The sequence below is a fragment of the Penicillium cinerascens genome (genome assembly GCF_028974065.1).
Source record: "Penicillium cinerascens strain IBT 15544 chromosome Unknown contig_1_segment0_segment0, whole genome shotgun sequence".
In the NCBI taxonomy this organism is placed as follows: Eukaryota; Fungi; Ascomycota; class Eurotiomycetes; order Eurotiales; family Aspergillaceae; genus Penicillium; species Penicillium cinerascens.
The window spans coordinates 1,978,234-2,003,241 of NW_026695287.1; the positions used below are offsets into that span (position 1 = coordinate 1,978,234).

At 52.8% G+C, this 25,008-nt stretch overlaps 11 protein-coding genes across 11 annotated transcripts; 5 read left to right on the forward strand and 6 right to left on the reverse strand.

Annotated features, from left to right (window-relative positions):
* Positions 1-4,029: 4,029 nt before the first annotated feature.
* N7498_002283 (NAD(P)H-dependent flavin oxidoreductase) lies at positions 4,030-5,258 on the reverse strand (the record flags this gene model as incomplete). The annotated part of the gene is made up of 4 exons (XM_058449345.1): positions 4,030-4,320; positions 4,374-4,875; positions 4,937-5,198; positions 5,246-5,258. 4 exons carry the CDS (start codon positions 5,256-5,258, stop codon positions 4,030-4,032), a joined length of 1,068 nt encoding a protein of 355 aa, XP_058311689.1.
* A 632-nt stretch (positions 5,259-5,890) lies between these two features.
* On the forward strand, positions 5,891-7,528 carry N7498_002284 (folic acid synthesis protein; the record flags this gene model as incomplete). The annotated part of the gene is made up of 3 exons (XM_058449346.1): positions 5,891-6,232; positions 6,283-6,491; positions 6,547-7,528. Coding segments are annotated over 3 exons (1,533 nt in total), but the record flags the coding sequence as incomplete, so codon positions are not given.
* Positions 7,529-8,102: 574 nt separating this feature from the next.
* On the reverse strand, positions 8,103-9,873 carry N7498_002285 (ADP-ribosylation factor GTPase-activating protein; the record flags this gene model as incomplete). Its single annotated transcript, XM_058449347.1, has 6 exons — positions 8,103-8,131; positions 8,181-8,498; positions 8,551-9,263; positions 9,321-9,504; positions 9,578-9,713; positions 9,808-9,873. The coding sequence occupies 6 exons, from the start codon at positions 9,871-9,873 to the stop codon at positions 8,103-8,105; spliced, it is 1,446 nt and encodes a 481-aa protein (XP_058311691.1).
* A 237-nt stretch (positions 9,874-10,110) lies between these two features.
* On the forward strand, positions 10,111-10,978 carry tim21 (the record flags this gene model as incomplete). The annotated part of the gene is made up of 4 exons (XM_058449348.1): positions 10,111-10,374; positions 10,443-10,627; positions 10,685-10,739; positions 10,793-10,978. 4 exons carry the CDS (start codon positions 10,111-10,113, stop codon positions 10,976-10,978), a joined length of 690 nt encoding a protein of 229 aa, XP_058311692.1.
* Positions 10,979-11,320: 342 nt separating this feature from the next.
* Positions 11,321-12,856, reverse strand: N7498_002287 (L-fuconate dehydratase; the record flags this gene model as incomplete). The annotated part of the gene is made up of 4 exons (XM_058449349.1): positions 12,787-12,856; positions 12,633-12,737; positions 11,980-12,585; positions 11,321-11,923 (listed from the first exon to the last, which is right to left on the reverse strand). Exons 1-4 carry the CDS (start codon positions 12,829-12,831, stop codon positions 11,321-11,323), a joined length of 1,359 nt encoding a protein of 452 aa, XP_058311693.1. The 5' UTR covers positions 12,832-12,856.
* A 569-nt stretch (positions 12,857-13,425) lies between these two features.
* On the reverse strand, positions 13,426-15,957 carry N7498_002288 (uncharacterized protein; the record flags this gene model as incomplete). Its single annotated transcript, XM_058449350.1, has 5 exons — positions 13,426-13,518; positions 13,581-15,083; positions 15,136-15,731; positions 15,792-15,848; positions 15,939-15,957. 5 exons carry the CDS (start codon positions 15,955-15,957, stop codon positions 13,426-13,428), a joined length of 2,268 nt encoding a protein of 755 aa, XP_058311694.1.
* Positions 15,958-16,875: 918 nt separating this feature from the next.
* N7498_002289 (glucose-6-phosphate isomerase) lies at positions 16,876-18,588 on the forward strand (the record flags this gene model as incomplete). Its single annotated transcript, XM_058449351.1, has 2 exons — positions 16,876-17,375; positions 17,427-18,588. 2 exons carry the CDS (start codon positions 16,876-16,878, stop codon positions 18,586-18,588), a joined length of 1,662 nt encoding a protein of 553 aa, XP_058311695.1.
* Positions 18,589-19,015: 427 nt separating this feature from the next.
* Positions 19,016-20,309, forward strand: N7498_002290 (uncharacterized protein; the record flags this gene model as incomplete). The annotated part of the gene is made up of 3 exons (XM_058449352.1): positions 19,016-19,182; positions 19,240-19,252; positions 19,320-20,309. The coding sequence occupies 3 exons, from the start codon at positions 19,016-19,018 to the stop codon at positions 20,307-20,309; spliced, it is 1,170 nt and encodes a 389-aa protein (XP_058311696.1).
* A 224-nt stretch (positions 20,310-20,533) lies between these two features.
* Positions 20,534-21,199, reverse strand: N7498_002291 (mitochondrial 37S ribosomal protein bS21m; the record flags this gene model as incomplete). The annotated part of the gene is made up of 1 exon (XM_058449353.1): positions 20,534-21,199. The coding sequence occupies one exon, from the start codon at positions 21,197-21,199 to the stop codon at positions 20,534-20,536; it is 666 nt and encodes a 221-aa protein (XP_058311697.1).
* A 266-nt stretch (positions 21,200-21,465) lies between these two features.
* On the forward strand, positions 21,466-21,952 carry N7498_002292 (phosphatase YCH1; the record flags this gene model as incomplete). Its single annotated transcript, XM_058449354.1, has 2 exons — positions 21,466-21,580; positions 21,642-21,952. 2 exons carry the CDS (start codon positions 21,466-21,468, stop codon positions 21,950-21,952), a joined length of 426 nt encoding a protein of 141 aa, XP_058311698.1.
* A 767-nt stretch (positions 21,953-22,719) lies between these two features.
* On the reverse strand, positions 22,720-24,764 carry N7498_002293 (MFS transporter asaE; the record flags this gene model as incomplete). The annotated part of the gene is made up of 7 exons (XM_058449355.1): positions 22,720-23,323; positions 23,574-23,657; positions 23,749-23,764; positions 23,820-24,141; positions 24,193-24,398; positions 24,468-24,537; positions 24,624-24,764. The coding sequence occupies 7 exons, from the start codon at positions 24,762-24,764 to the stop codon at positions 22,720-22,722; spliced, it is 1,443 nt and encodes a 480-aa protein (XP_058311699.1).
* Positions 24,765-25,008: the final 244 nt, after the last annotated feature.

Sequence of the window (25,008 nt, forward strand, 5' to 3'; positions counted from 1 at the left end):
GCTTCCGGGTCTGGATCCAGTAGGTTGAGCCGGGCCGATCTCGTCTATCGTTCTCGTGCAGGACTAGGCCCTTGTTGTGCATATCACCCATGTCGTCTCGAATCGAATCTACAATTCGTGACCCATGGATCCTGGGGCCCCATGGCCATGTGGTCGCGACAGCGGAGATCACCGTTGGAACTACCCTTGGCGCAATTCGGGAGCATCCCCGGATTTCCTGAAAGACCCTCTCGTGTAATTGTGCAGACCGCTAGCTCCGGTGCATATCCACTTCCGGTAGATCCTCTCGTTTACGTATTGATGCCAAATTGACTTCTTATCCCGGTCGTGACTTGCCTTTTTGCCTTTTTCGCGTTTTCTGGTTATACTCGTGGCTGCATAGTCTGCTAATTCTGATGTATACTGACATTGCTTTTCTTCGGAATCCCCCGAAATTTCGTTGCCTCGCTATCAAGGATTGTGATTCTGGATCGCTCTCGATCTGCGGACTTGTCGGTCTGCTCGGAATCCCGGTTGGTGGCAATTGCACGCGACCCGGAATAAATGAATTGGCCATGTCATATCACAGAAAAGACCCGAACATGATTCATGTGCCATGAAGCGACCGGACTCTCGCTGAACGCTCGTTCCCATGTCTCTGCTCTTCGAGAACTGCTTGCAAATCTACGCCGAGGTCTTGGCCAGCCGGTGTAATGGCTACTTCACTTTATAGAAGCTTTTCTCTCTTCTACCACATGGCAACTCTCTCTATATCAACCCGTCTTTGAATACCGAGATCGTTAATCTCGTTGGGGCATCCATGCGGACCCAGTGTTTTGATTTGGTCAGTCCGCCTGTGGAATGGGGGCGATGAGCCTGCCCGGTCTTTTCGTACCCCCCGGGGTTCGGGTGGATGGCCACTTGGGAGCGAGGCTTGTTGGACTGTGCACGTCTGTGATTCATAGGAATTCCAAATCACCGAGGTCTCTCAGTGGCGGCGCCCGAGACCGGAGTTCTTGGAGTATCTAGGGGCCCAAACTTCGATACCCAAATCCATGACGGAGATGTCCATGATGAAGAGGCTTGGGAGACTCTCTGGCACTCCGTTTTGTCCCGACTTTCGAAGCCTTGCAGACCGCCAGGATTGTTGTGGTGTTGTGGAACGTTCGGATCCCAAGTTTCACGAGTACGCCTGGATATCTGAATGAGACTCGACGGAGCTTTCCTTCGCTATCTGATGACAGCCGCCTAAGGAGTTCGAATAAATTGATAAGAGCATGTTGATAGAGATAAGAAAGATTTTATCTCAAGTTTGAAGCCCGTTGGCCGATGAGCCAAGTCTTAAGGGGGGGGAACGCGGTGGAGTTGCATCAACTCACCCACTTTCCTCCATCTCCCTCATTTTGAGTAGTAACTCCGTAGAAATCCTTCTCTGGGCAATCTCTAACGGATCTTCATCTTTGTAGAGCCCGTACAAGCAAATTATGCGGCGGAATATTCATTTGAATCGCAGTATGACTCTCCAGAGGGCATAGATGAAAGCTGATCTGGATACTTCGTTCAAAGCCATTGAGTCTTGTTGAATCCTCTTCTCGGTCTCACTAACAAGGCCCTGGAATCAGCATCAAACGGCTCTTCTCCATCTCCAGGTTGACCTCTATGCCGTTCGAAACCTCTGCCTTCCGTCTTCGGATTCGTGCTCGCTCTTTGCCCTCGTCGTGAACACCACACCGTCTTGCCATCGCCCATCAAATATACACCCCCTGAGAACTTATTCATCCCTCTCCTTATCCAAATGGAATACTTGCTATCAAAGGATGGAATATCGGGAAATATCTGAGAGTTGTCAAGATGAAAATGCTACATTATCTAAATGGCCTCTTCCTAGGGTTCTCAGTCCGGTCGGCCTTGTAGTCGTCATGCGGTCCTCAGGGGCTGACCCGCCATATCGAACTTGTGAAGATACCCTTATGTGCTAAGGAACTTCCGTCATAGCCCGGGTGTTGTTTACAATCTATGGACAGCGTCTGACGAGAGAGGCTAGCTTAACGATGCAAAGGTGAAGTATCCGGGAGAGTTTTGGGTTGCTTCTCGGACTCGGGGAACAAATAATGACATCGAAAAAATGCGTTGCATATGCGTGTAGTACATGTTACACGGTGGCCCCTTGGCAGATATGCTTCACCTCGCTGTTCTGATTCTGCGTTGTTCTTATTCTCGAGCGTCAATGGCTGACTCGATATTGAAGCAGCTTCCAACATCATACCTCTATCCTATTTTACCCAGTGGTTGGGATTATCGATGCACACGGATCGCCGAGAGACATCGCCATACCAAAACGACTATCTTGCGTGTCATGACGGAGGGTTACGACCCTTGCACTTGAAGTTGGCTACAACCCCGATCATGAGAACGCACCTGGGGCTTTTAGGGTTGGATTATCCCGTATCTGTCCGGTCATATACTTTGTCTGTCTCAGTCGGATATGCACAAAGATTCTATCTTCTCCTTGACTCCAGCTGATATTGTTCTTCATAGAGCCCACCAAACCTCATACTTCGAAGTGCATTCCAGCGGGGGGCCTCTTTTGGTTTGCTCATTGTTTTTGGACGACTTCAAGCGCGATAACTATGGGAATGTGAATATCGGGACGGTGTTGGCCTCGCAAGTGAACCTTGCGAGAACACGGCGTCTTGTCCAAGCTTTAATACCTACCTACTCAAAGAAACGGATTCTTGCAAGAGCACCAAAAAGAATTATGTCTTGGTTTGAGAAAAAGTCTTGAGGCAGACTACCCGGTACACATATCAGTGGACAGGAGACTCACAAACAGCAAACCTTCGCCCGTAATCCAACAATTGCCGTTGTCTTCAAAATGTCCAAAAATGAGGCTTTGTCGTCCCCGTGGCTGATAGATTGGATGCCGATAATGTCAAAGCTATCTATACGAACCCAAAATCGTAGTCCGGTAACTCTTCTGCCCACTTGATCTCAGCGCGAGACCGAGGTTCGCTTTCAAACTTATAGGCCCTACCCGACGTTAGAACTTTCTCTATACCATGGACATATAAGACTTATTCCTCACATCCAATGGCTATCCCAGCATCTCATTAGCACTCCCATTCATAGGAGCAGAGTCCCCAAACAAAGGTCTCGCAGATGACACCGCCTTCGTGCAAAGCGAGATCGAGAAGCTCTCCAATGAAGGCCAGAGTATCATGGTTGTCTTTCATTCCTAAAGGTAGCATGGTAGGCGCCGGTTCTGTCAAGTGGCTGGTATCTACGGAGAGGCAGCAGGCTGGCAAGAACGGCAGTTTTTGATGCTCGTGTATATTGCCGCCGTCGTTGCTAAGAGGGGTACTATTATGTTGAACATGCTTACAGAGAGATATTTGCTGTTGATAAAGGTTGGGGTGAGCGGTTTCTGCTTCCATATCGAAGTGTTTCGGTTTATTGACTATCTCCACCCGGCTAACCACTGCAGATCATCTAATGAAGAACACGTCCTCTACATACTATGATATCTCTCCGCATGACCAAAAAAAATGGATTTCTAAGCTCACCCATACTTCGCGCGCTGTATTCAAGGTTACCATTTCTCACAACCCCTGGCACGACGTTTCCTAAATGTACATATTCTGCGAGGACGGCCGAGCACCTTTGTTCTTCATCCGAGAAGCTATGGCTGCTTTCTCGGGTAATTGCAGTCACCTCCGGTCAAAGACCTCTTTATTCCCCGGTTTTGAGCAAGCCTGAGAGGGCGGTTGAAGGCGTGTGGGCTGGCAGGCAAGATTGCCTTGGAAATACGTGGGGTATGGTCCGCATGTGGGTGAGCTTTCTCATCAGTAATCCAAAATTCACCGGCTATCGCTATATTGGACCTCGGGAGAATGGTAATGATTTACATTGTTGTTCTTTCAACTATATAGTGCTTCGAGTTTTCTTCACAGCCTTTGAAATAGGGATAGCAAGTGACCAATGTCGCAACGGTAATATTCAACAAGTCACACTGGACCAAGTTATGAAGGAGAAAGAAGAAAAGATCCTTATTTACAGCTTAGAGATCATCTGGTTGCCCTTCTTGAGGAGAGCAGCAGCGTCTTGAACGAGCTCATCGACGATAGCCTTGGCAGGCTTCTTCTCCTCAACGACAGCAGCCACCTTACCCATCAGGAAGGGACGGGCGTTGTCCATGTAATCGTCGTCCACGTCATCGGGCATGTTCTCCATGTCATGCTCGACGGGGATGACACCCTTGGAAGTGAGCTGCTTGATCTCTTCGGCGCGGTTCTCCTCCCAGTTCAAGATGTAAGGGTTCTTGCGGACACGGAGGGGACGGCCCTGAACATGTTAGCAAATACATCGCATTAGAGCCAGGTTTGGGTAAAACTTACAGTGAAGATGATGGTACGGATGTTGTCCTCGAAGCCAGCGGTGCGGACAGCCTCCTGGTGAGCCTTGGGAGCACCAGCCTCATCAGCCAGAATGAAGCGGGTACCGATCCAGACAGCCGAAGCGCCGAGCATGAGGGCGGCGGCAACGGAGTTGCCGTTGTACAGACCACCGGCAGCGATGACCTGGACGGGCTGACCGGTCAGAGGGCTCTTGTGGCCCTGGACCAGCTTAGCAACAGCAGGGATAAGGATGGTGGTGGGGACATCGCCGGTGTGGCCACCACCCTCGCCACCCTGGGCGCAGATGATATCAACGCCAACCTCAAGGCACTTCTTGACGTGCTTGGGGTGACCGATCATGTTCATAGTGAGGATACCGGCGCCGTGCAGACGCTCGACGACAGCCTTGGGGGGAACACCGACGGCGGAGACGAAGAGCTTCGCGCCGCTCTCGATGATGATGTCGACGAGCTCGTTAAGCTTGCCCTTGGTATAGTCGTAGCTAGCGGCGAGGGACATAATTAGTGGCGAGACTCGCGACTGTTGTTTTGGTATAGACTTACTTGGTCTTGCGGGCAGAGCCACCAACTTGGGGAAGCAACAAGTCAACACCGAAGGGAGCGTTCTTGTCGGTCAGGTAGCTCTTGAGCTCGGCGATCTGCTCCTTGAGCATATCGGGGGTGTAACCAACACCACCGATGACACCCAGACCACCGGCGTTGGTGACAGCAGCCGCCAGCTTGGGGCCGGCGGCCACGTTCATACCAGCCAGCAGAACTGGGTGATTGATCTTGAGCAGATCAGTGATGGGGGTACGGATAACCTCTGGATATATTTAGCAGCCGTGACGGTCAAAGTAGAGACCAACTTACGAGGAGAAGCCATGATGAAGTGAAGAATGAGAAATTAAGATCCGGGGAAACCTGACACCCTTTAAAAGGGAGGGCAGGTTACTCGGCAGAATCACAATGAGCCGAGGCCCATCTGTCTGCGGGGCGCCCCATAGCCGTCGCATGATTGTTTCACGCCTCGTGTCAGGCACCGAGGCATAAAGGCACCAAGGCACCAAGGCACAACTTTCACCTGACGTCTACGCGACGTACCTTCGCCTCGATCTTATCTACAACCTCGATACAAGAATGAGCTCGAGGGCCGGTAGCTGCCTAGGGGCTCCTGCATGGACTTTCATTCGCAACGTTTCATATTCGTGGCATGCATTGAGATCGGCCAAGAGGTTTCCGACCTTGCCGAACGCTCCGACCGCGTCGCATTGGCATCGGCCTTCCGATGGAACATGGGCGAAGAGGCAAGTCCCTGATGATCAAATGATTAGATTTCGACTAACATAGAAATATAGAATCAATTCGTTCGTGAGCTTGAGTAGGTGCTCCTCCATTTCCGTAAAGGGCTTATCGGTCATGTATCTCTATCGTCAAAAAAATTGCGGGACTTGCATTTCTTACATCTTGCCTTCTACACGGATTTCATTAAGGCCCAGAAACTAAACTCGATTAGGGTACTATTCCATGGGGAAGCGCGAGATCTCACCCTCACGCCCTGAAAATGGCCGAATTAGGCGTTCAACCCCGCTGTCAGACTCGAATGCTCACGCGAGGAGATTTTCTTGTGGGCAAGGGACGCGCTTGGACTCCACGATGAATCCAGTACAGAGCAGTTCAGTCCCACACCGGGTATTTATTGCGCTAGGTAGTAATGTGGGAGATCGCATTGAAATGATCGAAAAGGCTTGTCTTGAGCTGGACCGAGCCAATATCAAGGTTAAAAGGACTAGCTCGCTCTTTGAGACAGAACCCATGTATGTGCTGGACCAAGCACCATTCATGAACGGGGTCTGTGAGGTAAAATATCTTATCCAGAATATTATACATCAAATATTAACAGCTATCAGGTGGAAACAACCCTTGGGCCAATGCAGCTTTTGGATGCCCTTCAATCCATTGAGATTGAGTTGGGAAGAAAGAAGCTTATCGACAAGGGCCCACGCTCAATCGATCTGGACATTTTATTGTATGATCAAGAGATCTTCTCTCACGAGCGTCTAAGTCTTCCGCATAACCTGATGCTGGAACGAGACTTCGTTCTCCGGCCCCTCTGCCAGTATGTCCAGGCTCATACACAACTCCAAAAAACAGAGCCCTAAACAATTACCCAGATTAATCCCCCACGAACGACCACCTCAACCGGAAAAGAGCGCACATACATATAGTGAATACCTCCGGTCTCTCCCACCACCATCGCCAACCCCGTTCTCAACAACCCCAATCTCATTAACCTTCCCAACGCTGCACGCAACAGACCCCAAGCGCCGCACTCATGTCATGGCCATCCTCAATCTAACCCCAGATTCCTTCTCCGACGGAGGCAAACACTCCCCCCATGACATGACCTACATCACCGAAACAGTTCGCGCATTCATCACCCAAGGCGCAACGATCATTGACGTCGGCGGCGAGAGCACACGCCCCGGCTCAACTCCGGTCGGCGCAGATGAAGAAATCGCCCGCGTAGTCCCAGCAATCCAACACATCCGCACCAACATCCCCGAAGCCGCACACATCGCCATCAGCATCGACACGTACCGCGCGCGTGTCGCCGAAGCAGCCTGTGCCGCTGGTGCAGACATCATCAACGATGTCTCGGCCGGAACCCTCGATCCCGATATGCTGAGCACAGCTGCACGGATTAACAAATCCATCATCCTCATGCACATGCGCGGAACCCCGCAAACAATGACCCAGCTAGCGGCTTACCCGGACGGCGTCATTCCCGAGGTAGCCTCCGAGCTACGCGAACGCATCGCCGCAGCCGAAGAAGCGGGTATCCGACGCTGGCGCATCATCCTCGACCCCGGACTAGGCTTTGCGAAGAACCAGCCTGAAGATCTAGAGATCCTGCGTGATCTGCCGCGACTACGTGCAGCTGAAGGGCTGGAATATCTTCCTTGGTTGATGGGACCGAGTCGGAAGAGATTTATTGGACATATCACGGGGGTGAAGACTGCTCGGGAGCGTGTTTGGGGGACTGCTGCTACTGTGACTGCTAGTGTTGCTGGGGGTGCAGATATTGTAAGGGTCCATGATGTGCATGAGATGTGGCAGGCTGCCAAGGTGGCGGATGCTATTTATCGTGTTTGAGTGAGTAGTTGTATATTTGGCTTTTGTTTTCAACATTGTGAGTCGGGCATTATTTTTTTCTTCATTCATCATGGAGTTTGCAGTTGGTTTGGGCTATAGATGTACAGTTGTGATTGGCGGATGGATTATAATATCACGAAACGAAACTTCGTTTTGACCGAGGCCGAGGCTATTTATACTTTCGTATAATCAAGCTTGTTCAGAGTTCATGAAATCTTGGCATTCGTGTACAACCACCATGCTTTTGTCTATGAAGATACAGAAAAACGATATCAGAAACATAGTTATTCATAGATTTTCTTCATTAACTCAAATCCTACCAAGGAAACAAACAAAAGAAAAAGACTCATTCATGCGTTGCTGTGGAAAGTGCGTCCACCATGCAAGGCTGCAATTTCACCCAATTTTGTTGCCCAACTGCCACTCATCGACGCAGAAGGGCATACAGAAAAGGAAGTTGGAATAATATGATGGTGAGGTTCAAAACAAGATATCCGTGACGTACCACGGGAAGGGATCAATGGGCTTGCTAAATATCGAGACGATAGACATGAGATCCGGGGGTATGCCAAATTTAGTTGTTCAGGTAGTTGCGGATAGCACCTGGGAATTCGTTAGCTAGATACATATGATAGAGAAGAAGACATCTTACCTTGTAGCTTTGTGGCTCCTTCGCCGACGAGATGAGACAGATTCTCAAGATCGTCACCGGCAGTGATACCAAATCGGCGGACAAAGTCCTTGGCTGCAGCCTCCATGTCTCCGTAACCATCATCCATCGCGGAAAGCTCATCCTCGGGCCGGCCGAAGTAGGCATTGCTGGAGATCGAGGTTGCGCCGTCGAAGTTTTGGAGACGAGACTTGGCTTCAGCCTGGGCGGCGGGATCGAAGCGCTCACGACCGAAGAACTCATCGGAGGAGATACCCTTCTGAGTACCGAATCGCGACTTGGCCTGGGCAAGTTCCTCATCTGTCATAAAGTTAGAATACTGGACGATGATTTGGAAAACAGAAAACATTACCATCAGCAGCGGACTTGGCAGGAGCAACAGCGCCGAAGCCAAGCTTCTTAGGGGCCGGAGGCTTGGACACCTGGCCGAACCCGAGTCTTCCCATTCCCATGCCCAAACGCTCGACATCACTCGAGTTCCGTTCATGGCTAGTAGAACCGAATCCGCCGCGGCTCGGGCTGATCGGAGTGGGAGCACTGATCGTGGTGGTGGAAGCAGCGGCGGTCTTGGCCTTAGCATCGGCCTCAGCCTTCTCGGCCTCGGGGTCGTATCCTAGTTTTTCGATGCGCACCGCCTCTTCCTTGGCCTTGCGTTCCGCCTCATCGAAATCGATATCTGCCGTGGTCACCTTCTTCGCGCCGAACTTAGGCACCTTCTTGGCTCCCAGCACACTACCCTTCTTTGCAGCACCGCTAGCGGCGGAGGTCTTCCGAGCAGCAGATGAGGGACGAATGGCGGCGGGGGCAGGAGATTGGGCCTTCTCCTCAGACGCAGACAGAGGCGACTTCGATCGTGACCCATTTGCATTGCCGGCATTCAAGAAAGGGGAGCCTGTTCGGCTCACGACGGGTGGCGTTCCAGTGCGGGACGGAGGGTTGCTGGGGCGCTTGATCGAAGGCTTGTCCCACGAGGAGAAGAAATCATCATCTTCGCCAGCGGGGGTGTTAGAGCTGTCCGACGGGGTGCCACCAGGGATATCGGTAATGACAACCTCCTCGGGGTACCTATGTTATGACTTGTCAACATCCGAAAACAAACAACCCGGTAGGAGGATAACTGACTGTTGCGCGTCCGCCGCAGCCCGCCTTTTGAGCTCGTCCTTATACTTGACGGCCGCATTGGATGTATATTTGACTTTGACGTCCTTGCTAGCCAGCGCCGCGGATCCTCCATGTGATTGGAAATATTTGATCGCAGACTCATTCCCACCAACCTTCATCACCCGCAGTTGTTCCCATTGCCACTCTGTCAGAATAGCGTCAGCCTCCGTTCTCCGATCCACAAGATCATCCGTAGGATTGCGCCAGGGGGTACATACGATCGAGATTCGTGGAGCGAACAAAGGAGATGTGGACACCGAGGTTGCGATGATTGGCAGAGCAATCAAGGCACAGGTAGATACCGAAAGGCACGGACGACCAGGTCGGGTTCTTAGATTTGCAGTCGAAGCATACCTGCGAGCGAGGGAGGCGTCAGCGAACAATGGCCAAAACACAGCATGGCAGTCGGGGGCGGGGTGGCTATTGGGTAGTGGTGGGTAGTGCGCACCTTGTTTGCGGGCTTCAGTTTCAGCTTCTCAAAGATCTTTTGAGACTGCGCCTTGGAGGCACTCATGATTGGCGAGATCGAGGTAAGTCAGGGGAAGAGAGTGTAGGAGAGAAAGAGGATATCGGGAACGGCGAACGTGGACTCTGTCCCTGTAATTTACATTCTGCGGCGATCCCAACCCGGCGGTGGCACTGCAAATATACCGAGTACCGTACCGTAACTTTGCCCGCACGTGAGCGCCTATCGTTATCGACTCTGCATCGACAGTCGATCTGGGGTCAACTGAACTCGCATCCTGTCGTCATGAATCGTCAAGCGCTGCGTGCTCTGCCTCGAGCCTCGGCCAGCACAACGGCCTCCCTCCGAGCTTTTCCCGCTGAGATTACCCGACTGTACGCCACTCAGGACAACTTGGGCGGCGGGCTCAAGCCCAAGAGAAGGAACGTTACCGTCCTGTCGGACGATGGACGATATACGTGGGGTGAACTGAATGGGAAAGAGAAGGTCGCGCGGGCGACGCAGCAGTCTTTTAACTTTGTTATCGTGATCGCAGGTGTTGTACTCACAGTACGTCCCAGTCTCCACCCACACAGATCTTGACCGTGAGAATGGATCCCTAACTATATGGACTACAGGGAGGTGTCTTCACACTTCTATACCAAGAGGTCTTTTCGCCGAATAGCGGGACATGGCAGTTCGAAAAAGCAGTCAAGCGCATCAAGGAGGATCCCCGGTGTACAAAGCTTCTCGGTGATCGGAGGCAGATCAAGGCATACGGTGAAAAGACCAACAGCCGATGGGCCCGAAGCCGACCCATTGCGTACGTTTTCTGTTTGGGACAAGTGTTATGGAACCGATTACTAACAAGCGAATGCAGGACTTCCGTTGAGAAAGATCGATTAGGCCGCGAGCACCTTCGGATGCACTTCCACGTACGTCCATTTCGAAACCTTCGCCGACGAGATGCATACTGACTATTGATTAGGTCGAGGGACCTCTTAACTCGGGAGTTGTCCACCTGCATATGATCAAGTCTTTGGAAAAGAACGAATTGGAGTACCAGCTCCTCGCTCTGGATGTCAAGGGCCACTCTCGTATCATTCTTGAGAAAGCCTCGGAGAAGCCCAGCGTGGCCAGCTCCTTGAAGCTTTTCGGTATTCAATGGCGATGAACTGCACCCAGTTGCACTTGACATTATGCTTGTCAAAATCCATTTGCATCGCTTGCTATGTCTCCATTTGCGAGGCGCCCAGAGACGGAAGTTCCCGCGAAATTGCGTGATATGAGATTCCATGAAGTTTCCCAGCGGCAACGTTTATTGTACTTCTAGGGCTACATACTGCCTACGTGATCAAGGCGTTAGCCTGTTCTATGTACCATAGCTTTAACTGCACGGACACCCGTGCCGTTTGCCTGAAATACGGCACCAAATACCCAATTGAAAAATATGAACAAAGTCTGAATATTTTTTGGAACAGCTATACACATGAATAACATAAATACACATAGAAGTTTAAACCACTCGAGGTCCGTCGATAATGGTCTTAGCCTCCTCAGACTGCCACCAACTCTTACCCTTCTCACCAGGGAACGCAAAGGCATCCATACTCTCCGCCTTCATCTCAACGCTGTAGCCGGGCTCCATGGGGGTAACATAGTATCCATCCTTGACACTAGACGGGTGAACAAAGTGCTCATGCAGGTGGTCCACATACTCCAGAACACTCTTCTTCCCGCTGACAACAACGTAATCAATTGTGCTGAGATGCTGCGTGTACTCGGGCAGACCAACACCGCCAGAGTGAGGAACGATCGGGACACCAAACTTGCGCGCCAGCAGCAGAATAGCCAGAACCTCATTCACACCACCGACACGGCATGCATCGGCCTGCAGCACGGTCAGAGCACCGGCTTGCAGAAGCTGCTTAAAGATAACGCGGTTCTGGCACATCTCGCCGGTGGCGACACCCACCGTGCCATAGGGTGTGTTTTCGAGGGCCTTCTTGATGGCGGCGTGGCCGAGGATGTCGTCGGGGGAGGTGGGCTCCTCGATGAACCAGGGTTTGAACTGGGCCAGCTCATTCATCCAGGTAATAGCCTCGGGGACCGACCAAACCTGTGGCGTATCCATGTTAGAGTGCCACTCCGTGCAATGCCTTTGCGTGAACATACCTGGTTCGCATCCACCATGAGGATATTACCCCGGTCATAGCCAATAGCCTCACGCGCGATCCTCAACCGAGTCTTATCATCCTCGAGGTTTCCACCAACCTTCAACTTGAAATGCCTATATCCCTGCTCCACACTCTCCTTCAACAGCCGCTTCAACTTATCCTCACCATACCCCAACCAACCCGCACTAGTAGTGTACGCCGGCACAGCCTGGCTAGCTTCCGCCTCCTTAATTCGCTGCTGCTTACCACCCTCAACCTCCTTAAGCAACTTAATCGCCTCTTCGGGGGTAATAGCGTCGGTGATATAGCGGAAGTCAACGCAGCGAACGAACTCCTCCGGGCTCATATCGGCAACGATACGCCACACAGGCTTACCCAGAGACTTCGCCCAGAGGTCCCACAGAGCATTGACGACAGCACCCAGAGCGAGGTGGATAACACCCTTCTCAGGACCGATCCAGCGCAACTGGCTGTCAGAGACGAGGTAGCGCCAGGTCTTGCCCCAGTCTGCGGTCAGCTCGTCGAGCTCCTTGCCGACGATGAGAGGAGCCACGAGGGAGATAGCAGCGCAGACGATTTCATTGCCGCGGCCGATGGTGAATGTCTAAAATGGGTTAATTACGGCTGGATGACATGAGCTGGGCAACGTACCATGCCGTGTCCGGTGTGGTCGGAGTCTGTGTAGATAATGCAGTAGGCGGAGGAGTAGTCGCCCGCCGCGTTCATGGCATCAGAGCCGGTCTTGTCGAGCGAGGTCTGTCTTCGTTAGCTATGCGGCGACTTGCGAGTAGGAGCAATGACGTACCGGAAACCTCACGTCCCGCGTGGTGAAGCCAGTGATTTTGACCATGGTGAATGGTAATGCGATGCGATGCGATGCGATTCTTTTTCTGTATCCAATTGCGCACGTTGAGTGTTTCCACTCAGATTCAATGGCAGATAACGCAGTGGTGACGGTTGCGGGGTTGAATCTCCGGAGTCAACAGAGTATTTGCGCGGGGAGATTGTACCACCTGGGGAAGGAGGAAAATGGGTGTATACGCAGAGGAGGATGCGAGGAAAATGACAAACGGAGAATCTGGGAAAATGCGCAGTAGGCCCCGTATATAGACAGCAAGTAGCCACCCCACGTCGCCTCAACTTGTCTTCCGCCCCTCACTCCGCGTTGCAATCGTGCAGTCTCATTGGTGGATAATTGGACGGGCCTGGAAAATCCGGGCTTCCACCAATAAAAGCACTACGAGGGATCGGAGTAGCTCCGCGTTTCTGGGGTTCGCGGAGCCCTAATTTAGATTGAAATGTGTTGGGGGTGAGTTTACTGAAGAAATGGTGGCATAAAGCATGGGTATGCAATTCAATGTGAAATATCCTATGCACTTTTAGACCCTTGGGTATAGCAAATCATCCCCGGGTCAACATGTTGCGTCTGCATATGCAGATGCATCTATGTCGACAGCCCGCGCTTCTCACTCTCCGAGAAGAAGATGATCATCCGCCACAGCTTCCGAACCAGCACCTCGGCCTCTTCGTCCAGCGCCTGTAGAAAATATAGTTAGTAAATTATCGCAAGATATAGCGAAGGGCGGAACCAAAACTCACTTCTGCCAGCTGCTCGACCAGTTCCTGAGGGCCGCCGCGCTGCCGAACGTGCTCCTCCACCAAGTCGACCAGCATCTGCTCCTGTATACCCAGATACTCGACAATCTTCTTTTCCACAAAGGGCTTGATCTGGTCGCTGATGACGGCCCCGTCCACAAACTCCCACTTGATATCCCACTTCCACAGGCCTTCCTTGTCGGTAGGGATCTCGGCTGCCAGCTGGCGAGCCGCCTGGGCTCGTTCTTCGTCGGATAGTCCGGCCGCTTCAGCAGCGGTGTCGAATTTGATTGGGATGAGAGGGCGGCGTGTTGTACTGGCGGGCTCTTCCTCGTCCTCCAGCAGACCTTCGACTTCGGCCACGGTGCGGCGGGTAGTCGCAGCCTGAGCCTTCTGGGCAGCGGCACCCAGGGACAGCTTGAAGCGCTTAGGTTCTTCGCGAGGTTCTGGGACGCGGGTCTCCAGCTCCTGTGCCTGGCGAGCGAGGAAGTCGTCGGCCATACCGCGTGCCTGCTCCTGTTGCTTGGCGGACTGCACACGCTCCCTCTCCTCAGCGGCGCGATCGGCCTCATCCAGGTTGGCCTCACGAGCACGGAAAGCCGCACGACTACGCAGCCAAGCACCACGATCTGCGTAATACTCAACAGCCTTTCGGCTTGCTTCAATATCATCATTCCATTCCTTGAGTCGTTCTTCCATCTCATCGTGAGCAGCCTGCAACTTGCCGTCCTCCTCCTTGTCTCGCTTCTTCTCTCGCTCCAGGGCAGCCGTTCGGCTTCGCTCGCGATTGAGCCATCGGCGCTCCTGGTCGAGGAATTGCTTTTCCTGCTCTGCGTCACGCTTGGCCTGGCGACGGCGTTCAAGCTCCTCGTCACTTGCGTCGGATTCTTCTTCTTCACGGTCGTAGTAGGCCGGTGCTCCATTGATCGAGCCACCGTTCACAAACGACACACCCTTTTGATAATCCTTAGGGATCTGTACGCCAAATCCCTTGGGGCCAGACGGGGCACCACGCGGACCCAGTGGGATATTATTGGTGCCGCCAGCTGGGCCACTGGGAGCCGAGGTCGGGGGAGAAGCAAGACGATTCGTCCGCCCACCAGCATTGCGGGCGCGCTCCATTGACTCAATCTCCTCCTCGCGCCTCATCCGCTCGATATCTCGACGGTTGCTTCGCTCACGGAATGCGGCAATTTCCTTTGCGACATTTTCCCGCATCTCTTGAGGGATATCCGCCAGCTCGTCTTCAATTGTGATAGGGATCGTGACCACCTCTCCATCCTTATTGGGAGTATCGCCATCTCTCATCTCACTGTCGCCTTCCCGATCAACGGCAGAGGTATCCTCCTTCTGGATAGGGCTAGCCGGGTTGCAAAGATCCGACAGGACGCGCATCAGGGTGTTGTTGGCAGCCGTAAAGCGAGCCTGCAGCTCCTCCGGGTCTCGTTCACCCCGATTGGCCTCAAACTGCTCAAGATAATTCAAGGTGCTCTCATCCACCACAATCTATAATGTTGTCAGTGATCTATATCAAGCGTGGAGAAGGAGACAGACATACCAAAAGGGTACTCTTCTCCACTTCCTGCTCCTCATCGCCCTCCTTCCGTGGGACCTGTCGCTTCACAGGCACCTCAACCTCCTTGAAGATTTCGACCGCAATCTCCAAGCTCTCGGGATCTTCAAACTCGGCGAAGCCAAATCGGCAAGGCTTCTCGTCAGCATCCGTGGCACGAATCCAGCGTCGCAAGTTGCCTGCAGACCGCAGGATTCTCTCGATACCATCGTCACCTCCAACGCCTTCCGTGATGCCTCCGACAAAGAGTGTGCGCACAATCTCATCCCGAGTGGGCGGCTGGAGCTGCATCATGGCATCCCGAGCGTTGTGGCGCTGGCTGTCCATACCCGTCGACCCCAGTCCTGCCCGTCGGCCAGGGCCATCTGATCCGCGCTCGCGGCCGGCATCCGGTCCTGCAGGCTTTGCCGGGCCCGAGGTGCCCAGTCGAATCACGGGCGCGGAAAAGTTGATGTTGGGCATATTCGGGGGCGGTTGGAAGTTTGCCGGGAAGCCGCCGGGGCGACCAGGCTGCTGGGCATTGGCCTGTTGCATACCAGGAGGAGGAGCGGTACCGGGGGCAGCCATGCCTGGAGGAGGAGCTACAGCTGGTCAGTCATGATTGGTATCACTTGGGGTTGAGGCATCGGTTCCAAACATACCCATACCCGGAGGCGCACCGTACGCGGCATAGTCGGGCTGCCCATACATGCCCGGAGCTAAAAAGAGAGTCAGATCATGGTCAAGCTCGAATCCAAGTGTCCCGACGGCGTGCGCTGATGGGTGATGCCCGGGGGGCGAAGACTCACGTTGGTAAGGATTGTACATATTGCAGGCGCTCTCACCGGCTCAGAGTCAAGGTACTCTTCAGTTTATATTCAAAGAGTGAGCACCGACTCTCTTATGGCCAGGATATTGAATAAAGGTGACCTCGCAAGCTCCGTGTTGAGATGGGCGCGCAAAGAAAGAAAGTTGCGATGTTGCGCTTTTTGATGGTCCGTGCGTCGATCTTGGCAGCCGAGTGACGGCTCACGCGCTTTCTACAGCAGTTTAGTTAGGATTGACTTAGATTGTCAAAGGATTGATTTACATTGCATAAATACGCTAAGTAGGAACATTGATTTTGGACAAATAGATCTGGAGTCCGATCGGATATAGTCCGGGATAGAACTATCCGGCTTCCCGGTAGGTTCGTGAAAGCTTTATAGACACGGGCCATAGTGATCGCATTCAATTGGTCATATGGACTCGAGCAAGATGACGCCAGGAGCAAAGGCGAAGGATGTTCCGAAGGATGTTCATATCAGGGCTGCGTAGATGAGTAAATAGGTAGGTAGGTAGGGACACCGTCAATCTATTTCCGGTACCAGGAGAATACCGGATGAATCAATGGAAACTGAACTGACTATGTAGATAGCTATGTATTGAAGGTCCGCAGTGGCTCATGAGGTAAAAATGGGCAACGGTCGGTGCAGATTAGAAAACAGGCGCGCTCCAGACAGGGCAGTACGAATGCGGCAATGATGATGCCAGCCCCACGGCCCCTCCACCGGACCCCAACACGCCGACACTTGACGCCATCTGGGTTTTACTTCTCTTTCCAAGCTTTTCCCCTTCTTTCTTCATCTCAATCAGTGATACCCCTTTCCCCCGTACACCCTGTAAGCTCCATCCCATCTTTGCAGCACTTCCATCGTCTTCCGGTGCCCCGCGCTAACCCGATCCCATAGCACTACTATCGTCATCATGCCGGGTTTCTCGCAAGCTTCCGATCTCAATGCCTGGAAGGAGCTCCAGGAGCACCACACCACCCTGGGCCGTAACATTGTCTTGAAGGAGTACTTCCAGAAGGACCCCCAGCGCTTCCAGAAGTTCAGCCGCACCTTTTCCAACACCGTGGATGGCTCCGACATCCTCTTTGACTTCTCCAAGAACTTCCTCACCGAGGAGACTGTGTCCCTCCTGGTCAAGCTGGCCAAGGAGGCAAATGTCGAGGGTCTGCGCGATGAGATGTTCAAGGGTGAGCACATCAACTTCACTGAGGACCGTGCTGTCTACCACGCCGCTCTGCGCAATGTCACCAACGAGCCCATGCAGGTGGATGGCAAGAGCGTCGTCGAGGAGGTCAACTCCGTGCTCGAGCACATGAAGGAGTTCTCGGAGCAGGTCCGCAGCGGTGAGTGGAAGGGCTACACCGGCAAGAAGATCAATACCATCGTCAACATTGGTATCGGTGGCTCAGACCTGTAAGTTTCAATTGATCCCGAACGTAGACGCGCAAACTGACCTCTTATCAGTGGCCCCGTCATGGTCACCGAGGCCTTGAAGCCCTATGGTCACCCCGACTTGAAGCTCCACTTCGTTTCTAACATCGACGGCACTCACATCGCCGAGGCCCTCAAGCACTCCGACCCGGAGACTACCCTCTTCCTGATTGCTTCCAAGACCTTCACTACCGCCGAGACCTGCACCAACGCCAACACAGCTAAGAGCTGGTTCCTCGAGACTGCCAAGGATGAGTCCCAGATCGCCAAGCACTTCGTTGCCCTTTCCACCAACGAGGCCGAGGTCACCAAGTTCGGCATTGACAAGAAGAACATGTTCGGCTTCGAGTCGTGGGTTGGTGGCCGTTACTCCGTGTGGAGCGCCATCGGTCTCTCCGTGGCTCTGTACATTGGCTATGACAACTTCCACCAGTTCCTGGCTGGTGCCCACGCTATGGACAAGCACTTCCGCGAGGCTCCCCTGGAGCAGAACATCCCCGCCCTCGGTGGTCTACTGAGCGTCTGGTACAGCGACTTCTTCGGCGCCCAGACTCACCTGGTTGCTCCCTTCGACCAGTACCTGCACCGTTTCCCCGCCTACCTGCAACAGTTGTCCATGGAGAGCAACGGCAAGGCCATCACCCGCACCGGCGAGTACGTCAAGTACACCACCGGCCCCGTCCTGTTCGGTGAGCCCGCCACCAACGCCCAGCACAGCTTCTTCCAGCTGCTGCACCAGGGCACCAAGCTGATCCCGGCCGACTTCATCATGGCCGCCGAGTCGCACAACCCCATTGAGGGCGGCAAGCACCAGCGCATGTTGGCTTCCAACTTCCTGGCCCAGTCCGAGGCCCTAATGGTCGGTAAGACCCCCGAGCAGGTCAAGGCCGAGGGTGCCCCCGACCATCTGGTCTCGCACAAGACCTTCCTGGGCAACCGTCCCACCACCTCCATCCTGGCCCAGAAGATCACTCCCTCGACCCTGGGTGCTCTGATTACCTATTACGAGCACGTCACCTTCACCGAGGGTGCCGTCTGGAACATCAACTCCTTCGACCAGTGGGGTGTCGAGCTCGGCAAGGTCTTGGCCAAGAAGATCCAGGCTGAGTTGGAGACCTCCGGTGGCGGTGCTGATCACGACAGCTCGACCAGCGGTCTGCTGTTCGCTTTCAAGCAGAAGGCCAACTTGGCGTAAATTTAGCCCGATCATGATTAAGCACTTCGGTGGGCGATGCAGTTTTGATGAGCAATGAATAAATACTTGACACGATGCCTTTTTTGTTAAAATTGAATGGAATTAATTTCCCTGGAGTCAAAAGTGGATGCAAGTAGCTATGGGGGGAGCATCTTAGGCTCTACCTGCAGGCTATTCGACTTTGCCTTTGCAGTAATTAATTTTTCGATAATTAAGTAGTAGGGATGGTCAAACCCGAAGCTATGCCTAAGCTCGCTGCTCTTGTATAGTGAACAGTAGTGGTTTGGCAGGAACATTGATAGCGGGTGTCGATCATGGAGAAAGCCTCCAACTCCGCGGACCACAAACACCTCCGTGTCTTCTCCGCGTTTTCCCCTTCCAACAACCCAACGCGGGGGAATTACTCTTCGCCATGAATCCCGCGAACATGTCTCCTCCGCGCTCAATGACTCGGTTCCCTGCCACAGCGACGCTACTCTCCCTCGCATGCGCGCTGTGGGCGACAGGATCGGTTGCGGAAAGGAGCAGTGGCAACAACGGGGTGGGATACAGTCTTGGAGAAGAAATCCCTGTCTCCTGTCTCAATCGGACAACGTGAGTTTGTCCTATTTCGCCTTTCATAGCCATTGTTAACCAAAGACCGTTGTACAGGGAAGGAGAACATGTATGCGCCTCAAACTCCTGAACCCCGCGACTCCTCGTGTACACGCTTGATTAACAAAACAAAATAGATAACAGATGACATGGGCAAACTGCAATACATCCCCTTTGCAACATGTAATGAGACCTCGCGCCCACTCGCCCTCCACTACGGCGTCTCCGAAACAATCACCTGCACGATCCCCTCCCTCTCCGACTCGCTCTACCACCTCTACGAATTCTACGTGCACTCCGACGTCCCAATGACTTGCCGCGTACCAACAGCACCACTCTCCTCCAGCAACACACCCACAGACAAAGAGTCCGAGTCCGGGGAAGTCGACTCGCTGGCCGCGCTGAATGAGAACGGCCCGCCCTTCACGCCGCTCACCATCGCGCTGCAGGGTACCCTACAGCTCAGCCACTTGCACATCTGGACTGATATGAACATGATCATGCATAACATGGCCTCTGACGCCGCGGCGCAAGAGCTGAAGCCGAAGAGTGCCCAGACCGGTCAGCCTGGGTATGCGGTTGCTGGAACCGCGTACTCGACGCCCGAGTTTGAGGCTGCTGTCAAGGGCCTTGCGCTCGACAATGATGAGGAGGCTGTTGCTCTTGCGCAGGCTGCGCGCGAGCCCTGGACTTCTGGGCATGGCACGAAGGTCGTACGCAGCGAACCGCTGACCTTTTCTTTCCATATTGCCTGGGTTGAAGGTGGTGCTGGCATTGGGTGGCCGGAGCGGCCTAAGTCGGGCTCGTTCTTGGGCGCTGGTGCTGCTGGAGCGGCGCAGGGCTCCCGTGTTGGCTCGCTCTTTTCGAACTTGTTTTTCTTCGTCATGGCCGCTTCTGTTGGTGCTCTTGCGGCACTCTACTGGGAGCGCAATGGTGATCGTTGGCGAGGTCGCTCAGGCTGGCAGGGTGATGGCATCTTGGGCGTGCCCTCTGCTCGGGGGAAGGGGACCGGTGTGACCTTTGGAAACGGTGGACGCATCAATGGCTACGGAGGGTACTCTGCGTCTGCTAATGGTGCAGGAACTGGTGGCGGGGGATATGGATTCCCCACTGGGAAGAGGGACTGATTAAATTGATTAGAGCTGTGTATATCAGTCGTGTATAGTTTATGTGGACATCCCTGTCATTCCAAATTGGAGTCAAGAATAGATCTGATGCATTTCATATCTAATGCAAGAACAAGGTCAAAAGTAGTTTCACAAATAGTTGTACAAGCCAGACAAAACCGCCCGATCATTTATGGGCAAATGCGAAATCATCCAGTCCGCAGTATATACATCCACCATAATAATCACCATCCCTGCGCCTGCATCCGCTGGATCTTCTTCACAGTCTCCTGGAACGAGAAGCGGAAAAGCTTCCTCCACCGTGTCCGCCGCTGCTGCTTGCGCACCATACCCTTGCGCACGTGGAACTTCTGCTCGAATGACTGAGCCTTGATCTTGTTCTGGTTGACCGTAATCTGCAGGTTGCGAATAGCAGCAGCGAGGTCGACGCCACGCTCCGGCTCAACGTGCACCTGGCGACCCAGCGTCGGACCCAGCTTCAGTTCCGTCTTTCGGCTTGCCAGCTGTGCGGACTGGTCTTTCCAGGCTTGGGAGCCGACGCTGCCGGCCACGGTGCGTGACACGGAGTCGGGAGCACCGCGTCTGCGGCTGCCACCGGCTGGGGTCTCTGATTTGGGTTGGTTTCGGCTTCCGAGGTTGAGTTGGTTGAGGATGTCGTCAAAGTCGGAGCCCGCGGTGGTGTTTGATTTGGGAGCGGGTTGCTCGGCGTTGGAGGGCGTGGCAGGGGCAACTGCTTCTGTGGGTTTTTGATTCGAGGGATTTTGTGATGAGGAGTCTGAGGAGTTGTATCGGATTGTGCTGGGGAAGAAGCGTTGAGGTTGCTGGCGCGAGCTGAGCAGCCTTGGAGTAGGCGTGGCACGGAGGCCACGGGCAAGGAGGCGGGCATCCATTATTCACGGAGCAATCAGCTCAGCCTTGGGAGTCCAATTGAGGAGATTGGACAGTCGCTCCACGGCAGAAAGTGGTGAGGGATGGAATTGTTCGTAGACCTCGAAAGTGAGCGACGGCAAAATCAAGTGAAATTGTAGATCACGTGATCTCGCGCAGGTTGACCCATCAGCAGACTTACTTTGCTCCTTCTCTTTCTTCTCGTTTTTCCCTTACGCAAATACTCGCAAGACAAGCATTGGAAACCATCTCAGCGTGCATCCACACAATGTCGTCTATTTCAATCGCAACGCTGCAGCGCATGAGCCGCGACACTCTTGCCGCTCTACTCTCCGCCAGCACACCCACCACCAAACTCGCAATCATTGACGTCCGTGACTCCGGTGCGTACAAAGTCATGCCAGAGGATCCACAAAAATTATTAATTACTAACTCTTTTTTCAGACCACGTCGGCGGCCACATCCACTCTTCAACCTGGGTCCCCAGCTCCAGCCTGGATGTCCGCATGCCTGAGCTTGTCCGCACTCTCAAAGACACTGAGAAAGTCGTTTTCCACTGCGCACTGAGCCAGCAGCGCGGTCCCTCTGCAGCACTGCGATATGCGCGCGAGCGCGAACAAACCTACGGCCCCGAGGAAAGCCAGAAGCAGGAGGTTTATGTTCTGGACGGCGGTTTTGTGAAGTGGCAGGAGAAATATGGGCGAGACAAGAAGCTGACTGAGGCTTACGCTGCTGATATCTGGCGTGAGGATTAGATGGACTTGCGGAGGACCTTTCAGCGTGGTGCGTTGTGCCATGACTGCCACGCTTTATGAGATATGAACGATGAGATACCACATAGATAGACATTGAATTACTCTTCTCTTATTGGCATTGCAAGTGTAAAATTCATGGGGTATTTTGAAAATCCTTTCAGTTTTGATAACTTGCTTTGAAGTTGACATCTTTGAAATGGGCCCTCGTGTCTCTAGGTACATATTTATTTGTAGAATTTTAACATCCTGGTAGACTGGCTGCAACTAATTGCTCCACAATGGAGCCTGCGACTCGGCCGCCAAATCAGCACTGCCGTTCTATTCTAGATGCTCCTGGGAATACAATGTCTACTGGCCCCACAATTCCCTAATCAAGCTGTGGAGGACTGTTGATGCCAGTAAAATTGGACGAGTCTACTCGGAGATTTACAATGTATTCTGGAAGAGAGACTACCAGAGTACAGTCGTCAGAATATGGTGGCAAAGAAAATAAGCGCATGCATCAAGAGACTTCTATGAGCAATCGTCATTTCTTCTGCGCTGAACAAGTTGCGAAAGGATACGAATTACCAGGTTCCTAGGAATCCAAACCATCTACCCCAAGCCCTGAGATAAGTGATGTCAGTACAGACACTAGACAATCTTGAAGTCCAGCATCATAGTGTTAGGACTGAACAGATGTCTAGACACTAATATGACCCGCCTATATCACCAAACCATCCGAAGTTTCTACCACTGAATTAACAGAATCGGAACATCGCGAAACCTCAATAAACATCACGATGCTCCCGAACCATCATATAGCTATGCCGCATATAATCCCCATCCTGCATGTGCCGCCAGATATCCCAAAGACTATGCAACGAGCATTTCATCCACCCCGGAAACAGCGAATCGCGATCCTGATCCTGCCACGCCTCTACAAGCTTCACATAATAGGCAACCAAGTGCTCCATCCCTCCCGGACACTCCGCGGGGATCGAGGCAGTCTGCAAGGTCTCAAAACTCTCTTCATCGACCACAATAAACATGCGGTAGCTAGGGAATCGATCGGCCATATCCCGCTCCTCTGCCCAGACCTCAAACCGAGCGCGGAGCTGGTCTATCGATGCTCCGTCAACCTGGGCAGCATCGTCCATAACACGTGGCTTGTGTGCGGCCCATAATTCATCGAAGACGGCCTCGTTGGCTTGATCCGCTGTGCGAGGATTCTCGCGGAGGGATTGGTACTGCTCGTAGAATCCGTCTTTTAGGTATGCTGTGATGAGGTCGACCATTGCGGGAAAGGCAGCGTCAGACTGCGCAGTGTAGGTTGTGCGGTATATAGTGTAGCCCCAGGATGGTTCGTATATCTTGAGCCAGTCGTAGAGGCTGCGTACAGAATTTGGAAGCCAGGGATACAGCCTTCCGGCTGTCATAAATCTTGACATGATGCTCCGGTGGAGATAGTGGTGCGATGGTTGATAGTAAGACCTTAATTCGGTAGGAGAGGAATAACGCTAGTTGAGAAGTAACGATCCGGGGGTTTTTAGATGGCCGCCAAGGTTTCATCAATCGCGCCCAGAAATATAAATCACATTTAGTTTCTTGGTGTTCCTCTATCAATCATGATATTACTCACTGAGCCTGAGCCTCAGCCTGAGCACCCTCGTAAAAGCGACGGCAGCCGAAACAGGAAAGCCCCACCTGGCAGACCTTATCCTGTCTATATAGGTGCATTTAGAATGGGAATGAGATTATATCCAATCTGCACCGACATGCCATAGTGGATTGAGGATATCACCATGTAAACGTACGGAACAAACATGCCCCCTGCAAAAGTCAGTTTGCGAAATTAATCAGAGAAGGGTGAGCGAAGGTGACTTACAATACATAAAGAAGCTGACGATGCACAAGAGCAGGAAGTTACATTCCCGCAACGGGCTCAGATAGCTACTAAGCTTGAACTCCTTGGGGGTGTGTGTGACATTTGACGAAATCAACGTGCAGGTGATGAACAGCAGACCGAGGATTAGAAATGCGCAGGCACGCATGGTCCAGGCAAATCCAATTGCGGATAGCAGGTGGTTCACCATGAATGGGAAAATGACACCACCCAAAGAGGAACCGGCGATGGCGAATCCACCAGCCAGCGCTCGGCGATCGTGGAAGTAGGTCGTCGGCTGCAAAATAATGCTTTCATAAGTTTTCTGCCTGGTAGAGAGTGGCAGCGACCAAGGGGCGGGTGGTACGGCACTTACGGTGGTCATGGCTGGAGTGATGATCAACGACGATCCAAACCAAGAACACACAGACTGACTCAAGATGAGTTGATAGTATTTGGTTGATAGACTAGTCATCATGAGGCCGAAGACGTGCAAAAAGCTGCCGATCATGATCGGAAGACGCGGTCCATAGCCATCATACAGTCGTCCAGCTAAGGGTGACACTCCGAGCATGAAGAAAACTACATTGGAGATGTCAGTTCACCGTCTGGTCAAACACGCTACTCGTTGATACTGAAGGAAAAACATACAGAGCACTGAGGATATCCATCCCACCTGGGAACTCGAATAATCCCGGAGTTGGTTCATCTGATATTCGGCCTGGAATATGGCAACGCAGTTGACCCAGCCAAAGGAAGCAAACATGCCCAAGAAACCGCCAGCTAACGCCAACCAAGCTTTGGTACCCTGCTTCTTGGGGGCCGAGGTGATAGCCGGACTCGCATCTTCCGTCGTGGATTTGTTTCCGAGTCATCTCGATCAGAAGGCTGGGTGCCCTTCTCAAGGCTGGACTCGCTATAGGAAGATGGGTCGCGTGTTTCCGACATTTTCTTGGGTAAATTGGGATGTCTTCAAAATTGCCGAATTGAGGACGACGAGGATACTTTCTATAGGAATTTCTCCGAGTCCTAACCCTAATTCATGTCCCTGTCCCACTAATGACTCCGACGCTGACTGCGGGCCGAGTCCGTTCGGACTCACCACCACATAGCGGACATGGAGATCTATAATCTTTCCATGCAACATTTAGAGGTTGAAAGGGGTGAGTGGGGGGTGGCTGGTTATGTACAG